This window comes from Oncorhynchus mykiss, chromosome 9 (assembly GCF_013265735.2).
Source record: "Oncorhynchus mykiss isolate Arlee chromosome 9, USDA_OmykA_1.1, whole genome shotgun sequence".
Classification (NCBI taxonomy): Eukaryota; Metazoa; Chordata; class Actinopteri; order Salmoniformes; family Salmonidae; genus Oncorhynchus; species Oncorhynchus mykiss.
This window is the reverse complement of record NC_048573.1, coordinates 49,063,677-49,085,283: the sequence shown is the minus strand read 5'-3', so window position 1 is coordinate 49,085,283 and position 21,607 is coordinate 49,063,677. Positions and strand designations below refer to the sequence as shown.

Below are 21,607 nucleotides of genomic sequence, written 5' to 3'. Positions count from 1 at the left end.
ACCCACCCACCCAAAGCTTGTGTTCTGTCTTCGCTCATGTTCCCAGCATGCCTGTAAAATCCCTTTTGCAGGATGAGAAACCCCATGTCCCTGTAGGTTGATCCAACAATGAATTGCCAGCTGCTGTCTCCTAATCTGCAACGACATATCCCCCATCTCCACCTGTAGTGCAGAGACTGGGGACGTCCGAAATGCCCCACTACATATTCTGAGTCCTTGCCCCTGTATGACACCTAGCCTTTCCAATGATGTCCGGGTTGCTGAACCATAAGCTATACTGCCATAGTCTACTCCTGCCCCATAAGACAGCGCATCACATTTTGCACCTTCTTACACTTTCCCACCACTCTCTCAATGTGTTCTGTCCAGGTCAGTCTAGTGTCAAAGTATACCCCAAGGAACCTGAAGGCCCCCACCCTCTCCAAGTTTCTCACATATAACCTCAAGCATACCTCATCTCCCACCTTCCTCCTGGTAAAGAACACTGTCTTGAGTTTTCTCTACAGGGAACCTGAATCCCCACATTAATGCTTGTAGCTCTGCCTCATCAATTGCTTCCTGTATTGCACATTTCTTCCCCTCTTCCATAAGGCCCCATCATCTGCAAATAACGACCTCCCAATGTCCGACTGTACCTGAGAGTAAACATCATTGATCATGACTGAGAACAACAGAGGACTAGTCATGCTCCCCCTGTGGTGTACCGTTCTCTTCCTTGTTGGTTCACTTGCTGTCAATATATTGTTTCAAACCAGTACTTAACACCACCTAGTGGTACGGATGGTTGTTTTGGAGCAAATACTTTTTTTATATGCAGTTGAAGTCGGAAGTTTACATACACTTAAGTTGGAGTCATTAAAACTCGTTCTTCAACCACTCCACAAATGTCTTTATAACAAACTATAGTTTTGTCGAGTCGGTTAGGACATCAACTTTGTGCACGACACAAGTAATTTTTCCAACAATTGTTTACAGACAGATGATTTCACTTATAATTCACTGTATCACAATTCCAGTGGGTCAGAAGTTTACATACACTAAGTTGACTGTGCCTTTAAACAGCTTGGAAAATTCCAGAAATTATGTCATGGCTTTAGAAGCTTCTGATAGGCTAATTGACATCATTTGAGTTAATTTGAGGTGTACCTGTGGCTGTATTTCAAGGCCTACCTTCAAACTCAGTGCCTCTTTGCTTGACATCATGGGGAAATTTTAGACATCCACAAGTCTGGTTCATCCTTGGGAGAAATTTCCAAACGCCGGAAGGTACCACGTTCATCTGTACAAACAATAGTACGCAAGTATAAACCCCATGGGACCACACAGCCGTCATACCGCTCAGGAAGGAGATGCATTCTGTCTCCTAGAGATGAACATATTTTGGTGCGAAAAATGCAAATCAATCCCAGAACAACAGCAAAGGACCTTGTGAAGATGCTGGAGGAAATAGGTACAAAAGTATCTATATCCACATTAAAACGAGTCCTAAATCGACATAACCTGAAAGGCCGCTCAGCAAGGAAGAAGTCACTGCTCCAAAACCGCCATAAAAAAGCCAGACTACGGTTTGCAACTGCACATGGGGACAAAGATCATACTTTTTGGAGAAATGTCCTCTGGTCTGATGAAACAAAACTAGAACTGTTTGGCCATAATGACAATCGTTATGTTTGGAGGAAAAAGGGGGAGGCTTGCAAGCTGAAGAACACCATCCCAACCGTGAAGCACGAGGGTGGCAGCATCATGTTGTGGGGGTGCTTTGCTACAGGAGGGACTGGTGCACTTCACTAAATAGATGGCATCATGAGGAAGGAAAATTATGTGGATATATTGAAACAACATCTCAAGACATCAGTCGGGAAGTTAAAGCTTGGTTGCAAATGGGTCTTCCAAATGGACAATGACCCCAAGTATACTTCCAAAGTAGTGGCAAACGTTTAAATGTATTTGGCTAAGCGTAAGTGTGAACTTCCGACTTCAACTGTGTGTATATATATCTCCAGAGAATGATGGCCTTATATGTATGTATGTATGTATGTATGTATATGTACATATATATGTGTGTATATACAGTGCCTTGCGAAAGTATTCGGCCCCCTTGAACTTTGCGACCTTTTGCCACATTTCAGGCTTCAAACATAAAGATATAAAACTGTATTTTTTTGTGAAGAATCAACAACAAGTGGGACACAATCATGAAGTGGAACGACATTTATTGGATATTTCAAACTTTTTTAACAAATCAAAAACTGAAAAATTGGGCGTGCAAAATGATTCAGCCCCCTTAAGTTAATACTTTGTAGCGCCACCTCTTGCTGCGATTACAGCTGTAAGTCGCTTGGGGTATGTCTCTATCAGTTTTGCACATCGAGAGACTGAAAATTTTTCCCATTCCTCCTTGCAAAACAGCTCGAGCTCAGTGAGGTTGGATGGAGAGCATTTGTGAACAGCAGTTTTCAATTCTTTCCACAGATTCTCGATTGGATTCAGGTCTGGACTTTGACTTGGCCATTCTAACACCTGGATATGTTTATTTTTGAACCATTCCATTGTAGATTTTGCTTTATGTTTTGGATCATTGTCTTGTTGGAAGACAAATCTCCGTCCCAGTCTCAGGTCTTTTGCAGACTCCATCAGGTTTTCTTCCAGAATGGTCCTGTATTTGGCTCCATCCATCTTCCCTGTCCCTGCTGAAGAAAAGCAGGCCCAAACCATGATGCTTCCACCACCATGTTTGACAGTGGGGATGGTGTGTTCAGGGTGATGAGCTGTGTTGCTTTTACGCCAAACATAACGTTTTGCATTGTTGCCAAAAAGTTTCATCTGACCAGAGCACCTTCTTCCACATGTTTGGTGTGTCTCCCAGGTGGCTTGTGGCAAACTTTAAACAACACTTTTTATGGATATCTTTAAGAAATGGCTTTCTTCTTGCCACTCTTCCATAAAGGCCAGATTTGTGCAATATACGACTGATTGTTGTCCTATGGACAGAGTCTCCCACCTCAGCTGTAGATCTCTGCAGTTCATCCAGAGTGATCATGGGCCTCTTGGCTGCATCTCTGATCAGTCTTCTCCTTGTATGAGCTGAAAGTTTAGAGGAACGGCCAGGTCTTGGTAGATTTGCAGTGGTCTGATACTCCTTCCATTTCAATATTATTGCTTGCACAGTGCTCCTTGGGATGTTTAAAGCTTGGGAAATCTTTTTGTATCCAAATCCGGCTTTAAACTTCTTCACAACAGTATCTCGGACCTGCCTGGTGTGTTCCTTGTTCTTCATGATGCTCTCTGCGCTTTTAACGGACCTCTGAGACTATCACAGTGCAGGTGCATTTATACGAAGACTTGATTACACACAGGTGGATTGTATTTATCATCATTAGTCATTTTAGGTCAACATTGGATCATTCAGAGATCCTCACTGAACTTCTGGAGAGAGTTTGTTGCACTGAAAGTAAAGGGGCTGAATAATTTTGCACGCCCAATTTTTCAGTTTTTGATTTGTTAAAAAAGTTTGAAATATCCAATAAATGTCGTTCCACTTCATGATTGTGTCCCACTTGTTGTTGATTCTTCACAAAAAAATACAGTTTTATATCTTTATGTTTGAAGCCTGAAATGTGGCAAAAGGTCGCAAAGTTCAAGGGGTCCGAATACTTTCGCAAGGCACTGTATATATAGATATATATATGTATATGTACAAAAACAGAAATATACAAGAGTGCATAAACAGACTGGGTATCAGCAATGATTTGGTCAAGACCTTTAAGTCTTTCTGCAAAGATGGATGCAAGTAGCTTTCCATCATTGTTCATTCATGTGATATGTCTCCAATTTTTAACATTATAGGATCCGTGTTTAGTTTGGGGATTACAGAAACGAGGCCTTGTGTCATAGAAACAGGCAGGACCCCTAAATCAATTGCTTCCTTAAAGACATTAAATATAAATTCAACAATATCCTCCTGAAAATGTGTATAATAAGGCCATCATTCTCTGGAGATCTCTGTAACTTGCTGATACATTTTTTTAATTTCATTGATAGAAATCAATTCAGAGGCATCCTAATCCCATTTCGAAAAGTGTCCTAGCTAGGTAAATTATAGTCTACATAGTTTTCAATACATGTTTTATTCAAATAATATGTACAGTACAGGCATGGAACATTTTAAACACATTTAGTGACAATGTTGAAACCACATTATTATAGAATGTCTTAACCTATAAAATGTAACTTGAAATATTTACAACTATGCATTTACAAAGTATAATATTTATTTCTCTGTTATTAAAAGATTATTGACAGAAGTGGGGGCTTCAGGAAGCTGTAGCCTTCCATTCAAGATGTGAGTCAAATACCTGAAACAGGATGTCAGCGCAAATGGGGATCAGTAACCTATCACCAGTGCAAATTCATAGATATGTTGGGAAAAAGGAGATTAGGGACATTTTGCCATCAACTAACTCATGTAGTGATAATGTTGCTGCCTCTTAATGTCTTAAATCTTCATGCAATCTCAAGGGGACCAGCCAAAGATGTAATCATCACTGTGCATTAGAGCAGTGGTTTTCAAACCTCTTCTCGGGGACCCCCAGCAGTTCCCTATATTAGATCTATTCCAGAGCTAGCACACCTGATTAAACTTGTCAACTAATCATCAAGACCTTGATTCGATTAATCAGATTAGCTAGTTCAGGGCTACAACAAAATTCTTAAGCGTCTAGGTGTCCCCGAAGAGAGGTTTGTGAACCCCTGCATGAGAGGACGAGCTGCTCGTGGAAGTTCTAGATGTAAATACCATAGAATTAATTATATTGCTATGGTTCATACTTCAGAGAAGGCCCTCAGTCCTCCTCACAGCACACTGGTTGAAGGTAAGATGTGCAGGACGTAGGTTATGACAGAGACTGCGATTAGGAGGAGAGGCTGAATCTGAGCTTGAAGCTGCCCCGACGATTTAGTCTTCAGCTCCACTTCCACAGGGAAGTGGTCACTCACTTCCAGAACCTGAAATGACGAACTGAGTTTATTCTGTGTCATGATATCTATGACAGAAGAAAAATACATTAAAAAAGACAACTTTGGCATTCCTGGCATGGTGCAGCTTTTCCTGGGGGCTTTTTGAGATGGAAAAGGGTTTGAAACGCTAAAACACATGATAAAATATTGTTTGAAAAGAGTATTACCATTTCCTTTGAGAGTTTATACTCCTTGGCGATGTTGAAGACCCGAGCTGAATAAGGTTTGATGGCCTTTAAGAAGGGCTGTCCGTGTACCACAATCCTAAGAAAAACTAAGTGTCAAGTCAATAGAGCTGAATAGTAATATGTTATTGTATCCATCAATGCAGATTGTCTATAATCAAAATAATCCCTAATTCAAAGAATGTATAATTTAAGTGTAGCTCATTTTCTAATTTCCACCCACCTGTCATAGGCACAGCTGGTGAGGTCTCCAACAGTGGTGTCCACCTTGTCCCCGATCAACCAGAAGAATCCAGGGTTTGAGAACAGTCTGATGTTTGCCTTGTCCTGCCTTGTCATGTGCCCACAACCAGCATTGAAGGCTCCAAGGAACATCACTTTCTATAGGACACAGTGGCATTACATTGGTGTAGGTTAGATATGTGGATAATATAGCATGACAGATAAAACAGTTATTTCATTTATCTTACTATAACCAAACAAAAACACCAACAGGTAGTTGAAATTGTTCTCCCAGTCTTGTCATGTCTCACCTCAGTATTCCACTTCCTTTTTATTTCCTCAAAGACATCATAAAGCTTGTCAATCTCCTTGATTGCGTCAGAGGCCGTAGTGTGCAGTGGGATCAGAGCAAAGTCGCCTATCACTGTTCAGAGGAAGATCATTAGTTATCAAAACAGCACAGATTGAATTTCAATTCTCATGAACTTAAAAAGAACCAACCTGTTTCCTTGGCTTGGAATCTAACAACAAAGGGGTCTCTGGAGAAAGCATCCACACCCCCTTCCTTTTTGTCAGCGTACTGGTACCTATCTGTCAACTCCACAGTCTCATTCCTGTGGAGAGGCATTTAGTTATAGCATCATTCACTTGGGCTTAAAGTTAAGCAGAGTGACAGATAGTTAAAGAGTAGGACAGGGGAGGCAGCATATTTAGGAGGTTTTAAATGATTGCAAATTTACGTCATGAGAATAGCATTTGTAAATGAATGTGATGTAAGAGCTCTGAAATATATACAGATTTTAGTCATTTAGCAGACACAACACTAATTGCTCCTGTAAGTCGATCTGGATATGTCCCTTGCTCAAGGGCCCATCGACAGATCTTTCACCTAGTCAGCTCAGGATTCAAATATATAATGTAAAAATAATGGTCTCTCTTACCGGTACAGATAGACATATTGCTCCTGGTCTTCAGGTGTCCGCCCCAGACCTCCACTGGCAACATACTTATAGTGATATTGGTCATCATATCTAAGACAAAATGAACAAAAGGGGTCGGAGTCCATAAATTAAGTGAAAAAAAGTCTAGCATAAATCAAGAATTTCTTTATAACTCAAATCTATTTATTTCAAGTGCATTTAACAAAAGCCTCAATACACTTTACAGGGAGCAAAAGCAATCAAAGAGGAATCAAACAAATAAAACAATTTAGTGTGAATGATTGAACGGTGCATCTGGTAGAGTATTAGATACCTGTTACAGTATATAGATTCTACTGTACCTAGTACTGTATCTGTTGAGTCTCCCCAACAGAGCTTTGGTGGCTTTGCCCTGTAGGTCTTTTACCTCCTGAAGGAGACAGATGTCACAGCGAGACACAACCTGTGGACAATCAACCAACAAGGTCAGAACATGAATGTCTAACAATCACTGAAAAATAACTAGATTATATAGCTGTGGACTAAAAGGTTACTACTACACGCTTCACTCTGTTGATCTACATGCGTACAGGTGAAGTGGGATTTTTGGTGCAGCGGACACCTTTTTGGTAACATGATAGCCTCGCCGGTCCCAATCACAAGGGGGCGATAGCAAAGTTGTTATTTTTGTCTTCTCATTTTGTGAAAGCAAGGAAGAGTCGCCTTCCCTTGGTAGTAGTAGCAGCTAGCTTTAGCCTGGCTACAGTAGCCTTTTTAGCTTCTTACATTATCATGTGAAATAATCATATTTATAAAGAAAAAGAATATGCCCTGGCAAATATTTGTATAATTGCCAGTGTAACCTAAAACACTATCCGAGTGACCTGCTGCTGGTATATTCATTCCCATTTCAGATAAAAAATAAAATGGCATGTTTTAGTCATGAGAAAAAAAAAGCACATGGCTAGCTAGTTGTCTACAGCACCTAATACAACCCGTGGATCAAATCCTGAATGCTGATTGGTTAAAACCGCATTCCAATTGGTATCTATTTCACAAATTATCGCCCGCTAAAGCCATGTCGTTAAAATGCTTGTTTATTCTGTTCCACCAGACTGCTCAATCCACTGTCTCCTCAGCCCAGACAGGCAATTTATGAACTCGAGCTCCACTATAAAAAGCATTTAGACATTATCTTTAAAATAATAATAATTGTCTGTCTCTCCGACACTTGCAACATTGTTTCAATATTCAAATTCGATCTAGCTGTTGCATAGTAATGAACGTGTCAGAAGACGGGAAGAAGCCGACAGGCAGCTTTTCTCAGCCAGTCGAAATCACGACGATTTTTTTTATGGATATACAGTGCATTCGGAAAGTATTCAGACCCCTTGACCTTTTCCACATTTTGTTACACCATATTCTAAAATGGATTACATTAATTGCTTCCCCTCAATCTACACTCAATACCTCATCATGACAAAAAGAAAAAAGGGTTAGAAATGTTTGCCAATGTATTTAAAATAAAATAAAACTGAAATACCTTAAGTATTCAGACCCTTTGCTATGACTCGACATTGAGCTCAAGTGCATCCTGTTTCCATTGATCATCCTTGAGATGTTTCTACAACTTGATTGGAGTCCACTTGTTTTTAAATTAAATTGATTGGACATGATTTGGAAAGGCACAGACCGATTCCACAGTTGACAGTGCATGTCAGAGCAAAAACCAAGCCATGAGGTCGAAGGAATTGTCCGTAGAGCTCCGGGACAGGATTGCGTGGAGTCACAGATCTGGGGAAGGGTACAAAAAAATAATGTCTGCAGCATTGAAGGTCCCCAAGAACACAGTGGCCTCCATCATTCTTAAATGGAAGAAATTTGGAACCACCAAGACTCTTCCTAGAGCAGGCCGCCCAGCCAAACTGCGCAATCAGGGGAGGTGGGCCTTGGTCAGGGAGGTGACCAAGAACCCAATGGTCACTCTTGGCAGAGCTCCAGAGTTCCTCTGTGGAGATGGAAGAACCACCATATCTGCAGCACACCACCAAATCAGGCCTTTATGGTAGAGTGGCCAGACGGAAGCCACTCCTCAGTAAAAATGCACGACAGCCCGCTTGGAGTTTGCCAAAAGGCACCTTAAGGTCTATCAGACCATGAGAAACAAGATTTTCTGGCCTGATGAAACCAAGATTGAACTCTTTGGCCTGAATGCCACACTTCACGTCTGGAGGAAACCTGAGCCCTCATTTATCAATGTTGCGTATGAACAGGAATGTTTGTAAACCATGCGTGTGATCATTTAAGCAAAGTGTGGGATTTATCCATTTGTACTTATACTTGAGAATGTGTGCAAATTTAAGCACACCTCTGACCGTGCGTACACACAACACCTTGTGGTAGAAAAGTCAAACTGCTTATGAAATGCCATCCACCAAATGGAGAAAGGGTTGACATTCTGGACCAAATCAGAAATTATGAACAAACAAGATGAATACATCAATAGTTTATTCATGTATTTATTTTATAGACACTACTAATAGTTCTCAGGGTGCTATCGAATTCATAAACATGAAACCATTTAATAATAAAGTCAATTAGAAAGAGAGTGGAATGTAAAGGTTGGAGGCAATTTAGTTAAACCAGTTAAATAATATAAAAGGCAACACTGAGGCATAGTGACTTGTCCAAAATGGCAAATCTTGCATTTCTGGAGGATCTGGCACAAGCTGCATTACGCAGGGAGCGTGTTTTCAATGAGCGTGTGGATTTTTTTCTCCTGAGAGTGACTTATTAGTAGATCTTCTTTTCCAAGGCATATTTTATTGTATCTCTGCAACCAACTCTCTCCAGTATTAGAAAGGGAGACGAAATGCACCAATTGCATCCTAGTGCATACCAAAGTCCTCTCCACCCTGGGATTTTTGGCCACAGGAACATTCAAGCGGGAGATTAAGGATCGGTCTGGCATTACACAACGAGATGAATATTGCCTGCAGTCCTTCATGGCATTATTTAATTGACCCCACAATACATACAGTTTCCATACACTGCTGTGCAACAGGCCAGAGTGAAAAGGGATTTCCATACCATAGCTAGATTTCTCAATGCGTTTTGGAGTAATTGACTGCACCCACATCGCAATAAAAGCACCATCATTGAACAAATTCAACAGAAAAGGTTTCCATTCTGTCAATGTGCAGGTCATCGGTGATTCACATTTGGCTTTGTTGAATGTAGTGGCCAAATGGCCGGATGGGACACATGACTCATTCAGTTCAGTCAGCCTTAACCTCCAGGAAGGAGCTGTTGAGGATGGATGGCTTATGTTTTATTTGTCATGATAGACCTCTACTGGGAAACAATATCTGCATGTTGTGTTAATAACTGCAGGAGACTGGGGCTACCCATTAAAAACCATGGCCGATGACTCCCCTCACACAAACCAACAAGAGGCAAGGTACAACCAAGCCCGCGCATGCACAAGAACAGTGGAGCACACCATAGGCCTGCTGAAAGGGCACTGGCTGTGCTTGTCTGGGACAGGAGGCACACTGCAATACCAGCCTAGCAAGGTTTGCCTCTGAAATTACATTCCTTCAAATGCCATTACATGAATGTAATACAATGTGCAAGTTCCTTTTTAGGTTTGCTACATTATCAAGGCTGGCAGTGTGCTCCACAACATTGCAATAAAAAAAATGGCATTTCACTGAATGATCCACCCAGACCTGATGAGCCCATGCCTGACAGGGAGCGTTTCCCCACCACCCATAGCCCTGGCACCGAGGACAAGAGTCAATATCATACAACGGTTTTAGGTATCTGTTCTTCCAAATATTGTAATCAAATTGACAAGGAAAATGCATTTACATTTCACCAGAATTTGTCTCACGTTTGACACAATCAACAAGTTCTCTCAATGATGGATTTCTCTCTCTGTCCGTTGCATACATCCTCCAGCTGCTGTTTGAGTCCAAGAATTGATGTGTTGATCTCCTCGTTGTTTCAGGACTGCATCATGAGGCGCAGCTGAAGCGCTCGCCAAAGAGGACAGACACCCTTCTGTGAAGATTTCATGTTTTGTTATATTTATTGTCAAGAAAAAAATATTTAGATGTGGTCCATGTCTGAATATGGTTGCGAAAATAAATCTTGACTTACCATCAGTTGGTTTGTCTGGTATTCCTTTAGGGTCTAGGAGAGGGTCCTCAGTATCACCATCACAAATGATGCCAGACACTGAGGTCTCTCCAATTATGCTCCAAATGCACTGGTCCATAGCAGACAGTGAAGAGTCACTCTGCCCTCCTCCTGTTGCACTTATCCCCTTTGTGGATCATTCTTTTTGTTGTTGTTGCTGCATGTTTTCAAATCAAACCATTTCTTTTTAATTTCATTAACTGTTTCTGCACTCAGATGAGGCAGAAGTTACCACAGCTCTAACCTGCTCCCAAGCAATATTTAAAAAAAAATCTTATTTGACAAGCCATTGCTGAGGGCTCCAAAAGTATGGCTTGTTTGACTTCCACTTCGGTGATCAAAAGTCCTATTTCTGCGTCTGATTACGATTCCTCCATGTTGTTAGTGACATTTAATGCAGCTTTAAAAGGGAAGGTTTGTGACCAGAAATGATCATTTAGGGCAGTTAGTTATGTAAATGAGACTTCAAGTGCACTAGCACAGTGTTTTAGAATGTGTCGGATTCATCAAGGCAAAATACTTACAGATGTGTGTAAATCAAGTGTACGAGCAATTGATAAATACTAACTTCATTGTACTTGCAAACATTTTAAATCTTCTTACGAGTTAATTTAGAAGCTTTTCTACGTAACATTGATAAATGAGGGCCCTGGCACCATCCTGTGACGCATGGTGGTGCCATCATCATGCTGTGGGGATGTTTTTCAGCGACAGGGACTGAGAGACAAGTCCGGATTGAGGCAAAGATGAACGGAGCAAAGTACAGAGAGATCCTTGATGAAAACCTGCTTCAGAGCGCTCAAGATCTCAGACTGGGGTGAAGGTTCACCTTCCAACAGGACAAGGACACTAAGCACACTGCCAAGACAATGCAGGAGTGGCTTTGGGACAAGTCTGAATGTCCTTGAGTGGCCCAGCCAGAGCCCAGACTTGAACATCTTTGGAGACCTGAAAATAGCTGCGCAGCGATGCTCCCCATTCAACCTGACAGAGCTTGAGAGAATCTGCAGAGAAGAATGGGAGAAACTCCCCAAATACAGGTGTGCCAAGCTTGTAGGGTCCTACCCAATACGACTCGAGGCTGTAATCGCTGCCAAATGTGCTTCAAAGTAGTGAGTAAAAGGTCTGAATACTTATGTAAATATGATAGTTTTAAAAAAAAAATACATTTGCAAATATATACAAAGAAATATCAATAGAAAACAGGTAAAACGAAACGAAGTGCAGCTAATTTGCAGTCTTTCCAGCTTCCGTGTTAGCTGTGTTGTTGGCTAGCTCCTGAACAACAGTTTCCTTCAGACAGAGCGCATGTTCTATGCCAGGTGAAATCGCATCTCATTAGCTCATTGTTATAGATGTATCCAAATAAATGTCACTAGAAAACAGCTTAAACAAATGCAAATACTTGTTTTTATTATGGCTTCACTGTTTGACGTGACTAAGGGATAAGAACAGTACCAGCCTGTATGGCAATAGAACATTTAGAACGAATGACTGGGTCGTGTCCATTGATACAGAACAAAAAGACTGAATAACTGTCACTTCTCTGGCAACAGAACCGATAGAACAAACGACCAGTTGGCTTGGGTAGCAACCCTAGATGTGTCAGGACTATCTTGTGGAAGCATGAAATATTTTGATGAATTTATTCATAATTAAATTCATGAAAATATGTACATCATTATTTGATTATGTTGGTAACCCATTGTAGAAAAGTGATAAAGTCCTCGAAGCCAGTGTTTGGAGGATATATTGGCACAGTTTGCCGGCCCAAGACGAACCATGCCAATATATCCTCCAAACACCGGCTTCGAGGGCATTATCACTTAATTATACCATTTCACAATAGTAACAATAGTTATTACCCCCGAAACAAAATACCTTTTGGCGTGGATTCTTGTGGTTTGGTTTACGGTTTGAACAGTTTCTGAAATTATATTTGGTTATTAAGGCAAAATAGGCTAATATGATGAATAGCCTTTAGATCAGATCAAGGAACCAAGCGACAACACTAACCCCATGCCTGCAGAAGAAATTATGCAACATGTCAACATTTTCGGGTAGTAAAACAGTATGTCTAAGTGTATTCCAAGGAGCCCCCCCTTGTGACGAAAAACGACTTTGCAACACGCCAAATCTTGCGTCTGCAAAGAGCTTGCAGTAAGTAAAAAAATTTAATGGCAAAAATGTACATTTCCTCCTATATAGAAATAACCAAAAGTAACTGCTTTTAATGATAAGAACATGCATCAACTTGGCATCATTGGAAAGAAAACACCTGAGAGATAAGGAAATGGTAAGACCATAGATAGAATCAAGCACACAAACCAACCATGTTATTTTTTTTGTCATCTTTACATGGACAAGCTATAAGTCAATTATTGATGAATAGTCCTGGAAACAGATGCCTTCCACAACAAGTTAAAAAATAACGTCGGGAAAAAACCCGGGATTGATAGACAACTAGAACTTAAGACGTTTCAGGTGTGGTCAAGGGACATCGCCAAGTGTTCCCACAACCTCTCCAAAGTATGTAAATAAGGTAATTCCACTGCTATTACATATTGAATAAGCCTGAAAGTTATTGGTCGCTATAAAAACACAATTTCCACAATACTAACCTCTCTCAGTGTGGAGGTGTCAGGGGACAGTCTTAACCTCTCCAAAGTGTCCGAATAGTATGATCATTACACAGGTGCACTGTGCTGGGGACAATAAAAGGCCACTCTATAATGTACAGTTTTGTTACAACACAATGCCACAGATGTCTCATGTTGAGGGAGTGTACAATTGGTATGCTGACAGCAAGAATGTCCATCAGATCTGTTCCCAGAGAATTGAATGTTCATTTCTCTACCATTAACTGCCTCCAATGTCATTTTAGAGAATTTGGCAGTACATCCAACCAACCTCACAACCCCAGACCACGTGTAATCACACCAGCCCAGGACCTCCACATCCGGCTTCTTCACCTGCGGGATCGTCTGAGACCAGCCACCTGGACAGCTGATGAAACTGAGGAGTATTTGTGTCTGTAATAACACCCTTTTGTGGGGAAAAACTACTTCTGATTGGCTGGGTCTGACTCCCAACTGGGTGGGACAATGCCCTCCCAGGCCCACCCCTGGCTGCGCCACTGCCCGGTCAAGTGAAATCCATAGATAAGGACCTAATGAATTCGTTTCAAATTACTGATTTCCTTATATGAACTGTAACTCAGTAATCGTAAGCTCTCTCACACACGAAATTAATAAACAGTATGGAAATATTATTAAAGTGATCCCATGTCTATGTACTTAGGGCAGCAGCATCTAAGGTGCAGGGTTGAGTAACTGGCTAGTGACAGTGACTAAGTTCAGGGCAGGGTACTGGCTAATGATGGCTATTTAATAGTTTTATAGCCTTAACCTCTATGGGATCGATGTCCCATCAGCGAGACGGTTGAGCTAACCTAGGCTAACCTTTTTGCTGAGTTTACTAGCGAAATGCATAGCACTCAGAATTAAAAAGGTTTTACCAGGTATTGTTCATCCTGATCAGACACGTGTTTTACATAGACAATACATTGGAGATAATATGCGACTACTAGAAATAATAGAACATGAAACATCTAAGAAGCCAGGCCTGGTATTTATAGCGGATATTGAAAAGGCCTTTGATAAAGACTGGATTTTATTTATAAATGCGTGGAGCTTCTTATAAAATGGGTAAAAGTAATGTATAGCAACCAGAGGTGTAAAATGGTAAATAGCGGCTACTTCTCAGAGAGTTTTGAATCATCGAAAGAAGTCAAACAAGGGTGTCCACTGTCACCATATATATTTGTTATGGCCATCGAAATGCTAGCTATTAAATTCAGTTCAAATAACAGAGTATTAAAAAATTCAAAGATTAAAAACAAGGGTGTCCATGTATGCCGATGACTCAAGTTTTATATCGAGTCCAAAAGCTAGATCCCTGCAATGTCTCATTGAAGATCTAGATAACTTTTCTGGACTAAAACCTAATTATGATAAAATGTATAATATTACTTATTGGATCTTTAAAAATATAACTAGCACATTACCCTGCAGTTTACCTATAAAATGGGCTGACGGTGAAGTAGACATACTTGTAATTAATATCACAAAATATATAAATGACCTCTCCACAATGAATTTCAATAGAAAACTAGTCAAATTAGACAAGATCCTGCAACCATGGAGAGGTAAAAACCTGTCATTTTATGGAAAAATTACACTGATTAACTCCTTAAATCATATCTCAGTTTACTGACTTATGGCAATACTTACTCCTGATGATTAATTTCTCAAATCATATGAGCAAAACATATTTAGCTTTATCTAGGATGCTCAACCAGACAGGCACACTTTATCTTATCTATATTGAATATGAACTGGGTGGGTTGAGATAATTAAATATAAAACCTATAAACGCTTCACTTATACAAAAGTTTTACTTGAACCCTAAATGGTTCTCATGTAGATTACTAAGAAAAGCTCAGCCATTGTTTAAAAACTTCCTTTTTTCCTGTTCAGATTTCCATGTCTCATTTTCGATTAATTGAAAATGAGACCTTTTTCAAATCATTAATTTTTTTCAAACAAGCATTACAGAGCTGGTTACAATTTAATCCCCCTGAAAATATAAATATTATGGCTGAATGTTTGAAAAGGGTATTGTTTTAAAATTAAATTGTAAATTGGAATTGTAGAGTCGTATTTCATGGCGTTATCAGAATTGTATGGGAAGGTATGCTCAATCCAAGATTACAACCAATTAATTACAGAATTACCCCCAAAATGGAGGAGACAGGTGGCAGAGGGAAGAGGTAGGGAACTAGTGTCTGCCCAATATAAAGGATCAAAACTGACAGAGGAATAAAATAGGAAAGTATGCCAATTTCATTTGAGGACCAGGAAGTTGACAGCTGTGTCATACAGATTGCAAAATAGTTGATGTACCGATTCCATGGTACATGGTGTATGAGTTGATATATAAAACGACGCAAGATTCAAGATTTCATGCCTTTCAGCTAAAATGATTGCACAGAATACTTGCCACCAACAAAATGTTGAATATTTGGGGTATACAATCACTGCAGCCTTGCAGATTTTGTTGTGAGGATTCAGAATCAATAGACCATTTGTTTTGATATTGACCTCAGGTAGCCCGTTTCTGGTCTCAGCTTCAGGAATGGCTGAAAAAGCATAACATTCATCTAAAATTGAAATAGCATTGCTGGGAGATCTGGAGAGACCTGGTCAGCCAATTATTATACTCTTAGTAAAAGTATTTATCTTCAACTCACAATCTGGGGATTCTATTCAATAGATTCCAATTGTAGGTTAAACATCACAGCATAGTTGAAAGATATTCACTACCGTTTAAAAGTTGGGGGTCACTTAGAAATGTACTTGTTTTTTAAAGAAAAGAAAAAAGATTTGTCCATTAAAATAACATCAAATTGATCCGAAATTCAGTGTAGACTTTGTTATTGTCATCAATTACTGTTGTAGCTGGAAACAGCTAATCCAAGTTCATCATTTTAAAAGGCTAATCATTAGAAAACCCTTTGCAATTATGTTAGCACAGCAGAAAACTGTTGTTCTGGTTAAAGAAGCAATACAACTGGCCTTCTTTAGACTAGTTGAGTATATGGAGCATCAGCATTTGTGGGTTTGATTACAGGCTCAAAATGGCCAGAATCAAAGAGAAATGAAGGCTATTCCATGCGAGAAATTGCCAAGAAACTGAAGATCTCATACAACGCTGTGTACTACTCCCTTCACAGAACAGAGCAAACAGTCTCTAACTGTGTGGGAGGCGTGGGAGTGGGAGGCCCCGGTGCACAACTGAGCAAGATTACATTAGTGTCTAGTTTGAGAAACAGACACCTCACAAGTCCTCAACTGGCAGCTTCATTATATAGTACCCGCAAAAACATGGATGCTGGCCTTCTAAGCAGAGTTCCTCTGTCCAGTGTCTGTGTTCTTTTTCCCATCTTAATCTTTTCTTTTTATTGGCCAGTCTGAGATATGGCTTTTTCTTTGCAACTCTGCCGAGAAGGCCAGCATCCCGGAGTTGCCTCTTCACTTTTGATGTTGAGACTGGTGTTTTGCGGGTACTATTTAATGAAGCTGCCTATTGACCCTGTAGGATATCTGTCGACGTGCCCTTGGGCAGGGCTTTAACCCTGGTTGCTTCTGTGGGTTGCTCTGGGTGGGAGTCTGTTAAATGACTAAAGGTAATGTAAATGTTGAGCAGCTTCACTGCAAGTACATTGTATGTTTTAATATTCAATAAATGTTTTGTTTTAAACAATGGCCGTGAGAATTTGGTGGCCTCTCCAAAGTTACACAGAATATATCCAATGTATACCAGTAAACTAGTGTGAAATAAATACAACATGTAACTACTTTGGAATGATACACAGGACACCACTATACTGTAAATACAAAACAAAAAGAAGCAGACCACAACTATATAAAAAGTACCAAATGCATCACAGGAGGTTGGTGGCACCTTAATTGGGGAAAACAGGTAATGACTGGAGCAGACAGTGGAATGGTATCAAATACATCAAACACATGGTTTCCAGGTGTTTGATGCCATTCCAGACATTATTATGAGCCATTATCCCCTCTGCAGCCTCCACTGAAATACATACTATACAGTGCCTTGCAAAAGTATTCGGCCCCCTTGAACTTTGCAACCTTTTGCCACATTTCAGGCTTCAAACATAAAGATATAAAACTGTATTTTTTTGTGAAGAATCAACAACAAGTGGGACACAATCATGAAGTGGAACGACATTTATTGGATATTTTAAACTTTTTTAACAAATCAAAAACTGAAAAATTGGGCGTGCAAAATTATTCAGCCCTCTTAAGTTAATAATTTGTAGCGCCACCTTTTGCTGCGATTACAGCTGTAAGTCGCTTGGGGTATGTCTCTATCAGTTTTGCACATCGAGAGACTGACATTTTTCCCCATTCCTCCTTGCAAAACAGCTCGAGCTCAGTGAGGTTGGATGGAGAGCATTTGTGAACAGCAGTTTTCAGTTCTTTCCACAGATTCTCGATTGGATTCAGGTCTGGACTTTGACTTGGCCATTCTAACACCTGGATATGTTTATTTTTGAACCATTCCATTGTAGATTATGCTTTATGTTTTGGATCATTGTCTTGTTGGAAGACAAATCTCCATCCCAGTCTCAGGTCTTTTGCAGACTCCATCAGGTTTTCTTCCAGAATGGTCCTGTATTTGGCTCCATCCATCTTCCCATCAATTTTAACCATCTTCCCTGTCCCTGCTGAAGAAAAGCAGGCCCAAACCATGATGCTGCCACCACCATGTTTGACAGTGGGGATGGTGTGTTCAGGGTGATGAGCTGTGTTGCTTTTACGCCAAACATAACGTTTTGCATTGTTGCCAAAAAGTTCAATTTTGGTTTCATCTGACCAGAGCACCTTCTTCCACATGTTTGGTGTGTCTCCCAGGTGGCTTGTGGCAAACTTTAAACAACACTTTTTATGGATATCTTTAAGAAATGGCTTTCTTCTTGCCACTCTTCCATAAAGGCCAGATTTGTGCAATATACGACTGATTGTTGTCCTATGGACAGAGTCTCCCACCTCAGCTGTAGATCTCTGCAGTTCATCCAGAGTGATCATGGGCCTCTTGGCTGCATCTCTGATCAGTCTTCTCCTTGTATGAGCTGAAAGTTTAGAGGGACGGTCTTGGTAGATTTGCAGTGGTCTGATACTCCTTCCATTTCAATATTATCGCTTGCACAGTGCTCCTTGGGATGTTTAAAGCTTGGGAAATCTTTTTGTATCCAAATCCGGCTTTAAACTTCTTCACAACAGTATCTCGGACCTGCCTGGTGTGTTCCTTGTTCTTCATGATGCTCTCTGCGCTTTTAACGGACCTCTGAGACTATCACAGTGCAGGTGCATTTATACGGAGACTTGATTACACACAGGTGGATTGTATTTATCATCATTAGTCATTTAGGTCAACATTGGATCATTCAGAGATCCTCACTGAACTTCTGGAGAGAGTTTGCTGCACTGAAAGTAAAGGGGCTGAATAATTTTGCACGCCCAATGCAAAATGACGGTAGTAATGGGCCGCATTACTCAAAATAGCTATGAAGCTTACCTTATTGGCTACACGACTGTCCATATTTGACTTTATCCCCTCCCCAGTCTAACCACACATTTTGTTCACTAAGATGTGGTCACTGGGTGGACATTGGTGTTCTAATTCAGCCATACGTTACCGGAGAACATTGGTAACTTAATAATGGGGCTACTTTTGTTCGTAAGAACCTAGCTCAAACACAGGCCAAATCGAAGCTTATGTTGTAAGATGTTTGTTGTTTTGTGAAAACGAAGTATAAAATGAACTTCTTGGCTCTCTGGGATGTGACTCGATAATGGTAGGTCACAGGCCGAAAAATAACATCCGTATCATCTTTGGAATCTTCGCTTTCACCACATATCGTTGTTCAAGTGTATATAGGGTGTGACCTGACACCTTATGGCCGTATGCCCATATATGGTACTAGCCGGACCAAAGATTGTATGGTACGTATGGAAAGCCAAGATCCCCAGCTTTCAGGAGACACCCTCTATTCACGGATAGGGGCTACCGTTCTCATTTTAGACGACATTGAATACGAAGGTCCCCTATTTAGGACACCCTACATTTAAGTGGTTATTAAGATGAATTTGAGACTGATTTACACAACAGTATGACACTATACTTAAAGATGCTGTCCAGGATCTTAAGCACTTAGCTAGAAATTCGTAACATATTGTATGAATTGGAATTCGTAACATATACAAATTGCAAATTAAAAAAATTGCAGTACATAACAGATCACACTAAATTGTGCAACATTTTCGGGGGACCCGTTTTGGCGTGTGAGCACTAGTTTTCAAAGCTACTGGCTGAAATTATACAAAATCTTAGTTTCTCTTTTGAGCCACTCTTCACTAAAAGCAACAGTTTTCTTCTTGTAAGCCTGTATTATTCTGAAAAGACAAGAGTCACCTTGGTCAGAGTGTGCATCACTCTGTAGTTGGCTGATTTGATGGCATCGAAGTTCTGGATGTTGAAGGCACATATCTTGAAGCCTGAACATGGTCCATAAATACCAATGAGGAGGAGGAGAGGAGTGGGGCAACTCATGACTGAGCTGCTTGCTGTTAATAGAAAAGACGTGAAATTACTGGGCATCTACATATTCATTTTTTTTACTATACATTGTGAGTCATTAAAATGGTAATCACTCAGATCACGGTTCATCACCAACCTTTCTGTTTTAAAAAACAGATTCCTAATGTAATACCTGCTAAGTAACAGTTGTGGCACCCTGTGAAGAGATGAATGAGTCCAGGATTTCATTCAGCAAAGCGACACAGTTGTGTGTTAACAGCTCTGCAATATAAACCCTAAACTAGTTTTTCCTGAATGTCAGGTTAGTCATTTGGAGCGGTGTCCTGCATTATCAATGTGTTTGTCAACTCCAGGGCAGTGAGTGAATGTTTATCTGAATGAGTTGTTCAAAAGGTACATCTTTCACAATCCTCACATTAAGCTTCACTCAAGCAATGCATTATTTTAAATAGGCAAGTCAGTTAAGAACAAATTCTTATTTACAATGACGGCCTACCCCGGACAAACCCTAACAACGCTTGGCCAATTGTGCGCCACCGTTTGGGACTCCCAATCACGGCCGGTTGTGATACAGCCTGGAATCGAACCAAGGTCTGTAGCGACGCCTCCAGCACTGTATTAACTAGTCTTTGTTAGAGAAGCAAACAGTTCATTGCTGTGCTCCACCATTGACGGTGATTGCATAATAGTGATACAATCAGTTTGAATTTGACCTGTTGGATAGAGAAACTGTGTCCTTGCGTGTTCAGTCACATTTGACAGTGCTGTTGAACAATAGAGAGGGAGCACACCAATCCAACCAGCTGTCCTGCTTCCTTAGTAAGCCCTAGCCCAGCCCTGACGCAGTATACTGGTGGTAGAATTCCACTCCAGGCTGTTTCTGCATTTGGGAAGTCATTGCTAAAGTTTAAAACAGAATATTGGATTCAACTAACTAGAGTCCCACTATGATCTTTGTGTTCCAAGGGTAGGGGAAACCTCTAGAAATGAAGAACATTCCAGACGGAAGTGTTTACCAAATCAAACACACCCAACATGGCCCTGATTCAATTTAGATATAAATCTGATTAATTCAATAATTGTTTCTTTAAACAATCCCACCAGAGGAAAATTGACTAACCATAGCATACAGCTGAGACTCAAAAACCTACAGTGCCAAACGCAGACTCAAAAAGAGCAATCATCTCCATGATAGTGTTTGTACAATACACAAAGGCATGAAATCAGACATACTTTTAGAAGCTTCTGGTGAGAAAGGTGAAGATGAAATATTTTAACAGAAACAGAGAGAATCATTAGCCTACCTTCTTTGATGAGAATTTGATCAATTCCAGGCACACCAAGGTGTTATATTAGGCTAATCTTTACACACCTTACCCAAACTCCCCAATGGCTGTCACTAGGTGAAAATTGGGTAATCTGTTTTCACCCACAGAGATAGATAGAGGACTCATCTTTGTATCTGTGCCATTGTAGAGTCTGTGACAACATGGACAGCGCCATTGAAGCAATCTCAATTTTGAAGTAGTCATTTTTCTTCTTAAAAACATGACTCCAATAGGGTCACCAGGAGGGATCAGTAAATTAAGTTGGAAATGGCGGAAGCCCTCAATGGCACTGCCCATGTTTTTACCCTTTTGGCCACCAGAGGCCTCTATCACTCTCTATGGGTTTCACCACACCTTCAACACATCTTCCTGTCAGATATGTCCCACCTCTTTTTGTTTGCATAAAGCTGGAATCTACTTGTAGGAGTAAATTGTATTTTTTTTAAAGGTCTCTCAGGGGCAACAGAGAGGTGAGAGGTCTACACAGGTCTGAATCAGTCATGACCACTTTTCAAATATGTTTAATCATGGTCACAGTTCCGGT

General features: G+C 40.4%; 1 protein-coding gene across 6 annotated transcripts; it reads right to left on the bottom strand.

Moving 5' to 3' along the window:
- Positions 1 to 4,108: 4,108 nt before the first annotated feature.
- LOC110532283 (deoxyribonuclease gamma) lies at positions 4,109 to 21,596 on the bottom strand. 6 transcript variants are annotated; one of them, XM_036988219.1, is made up of 10 exons: positions 21,169 to 21,324; positions 19,610 to 19,761; positions 6,706 to 6,806; positions 6,365 to 6,454; positions 5,925 to 6,037; positions 5,735 to 5,847; positions 5,425 to 5,582; positions 5,184 to 5,280; positions 4,828 to 5,004; positions 4,109 to 4,355 (listed from the first exon to the last, which is right to left on the bottom strand). In XM_036988219.1, exons 1-9 carry the CDS (start codon positions 21,236 to 21,238, stop codon positions 4,852 to 4,854), a joined length of 1,047 nt encoding a protein of 348 aa, XP_036844114.1. In that variant the 5' UTR covers positions 21,239 to 21,324; the 3' UTR covers positions 4,109 to 4,355; positions 4,828 to 4,851. The 6 variants fall into 6 exon arrangements, with proteins under 6 accessions (XP_036844114.1, XP_036844115.1, XP_036844113.1 ...); XM_036988220.1 differs by lacking the exon at positions 21,169 to 21,324 and adding an exon at positions 21,451 to 21,596 and having other exon boundaries at positions 4,109 to 5,004; XM_036988218.1 differs by having other exon boundaries at positions 4,109 to 5,004; positions 21,169 to 21,323.
- Between the last annotated feature and the right edge of the window lie 11 nt (positions 21,597 to 21,607).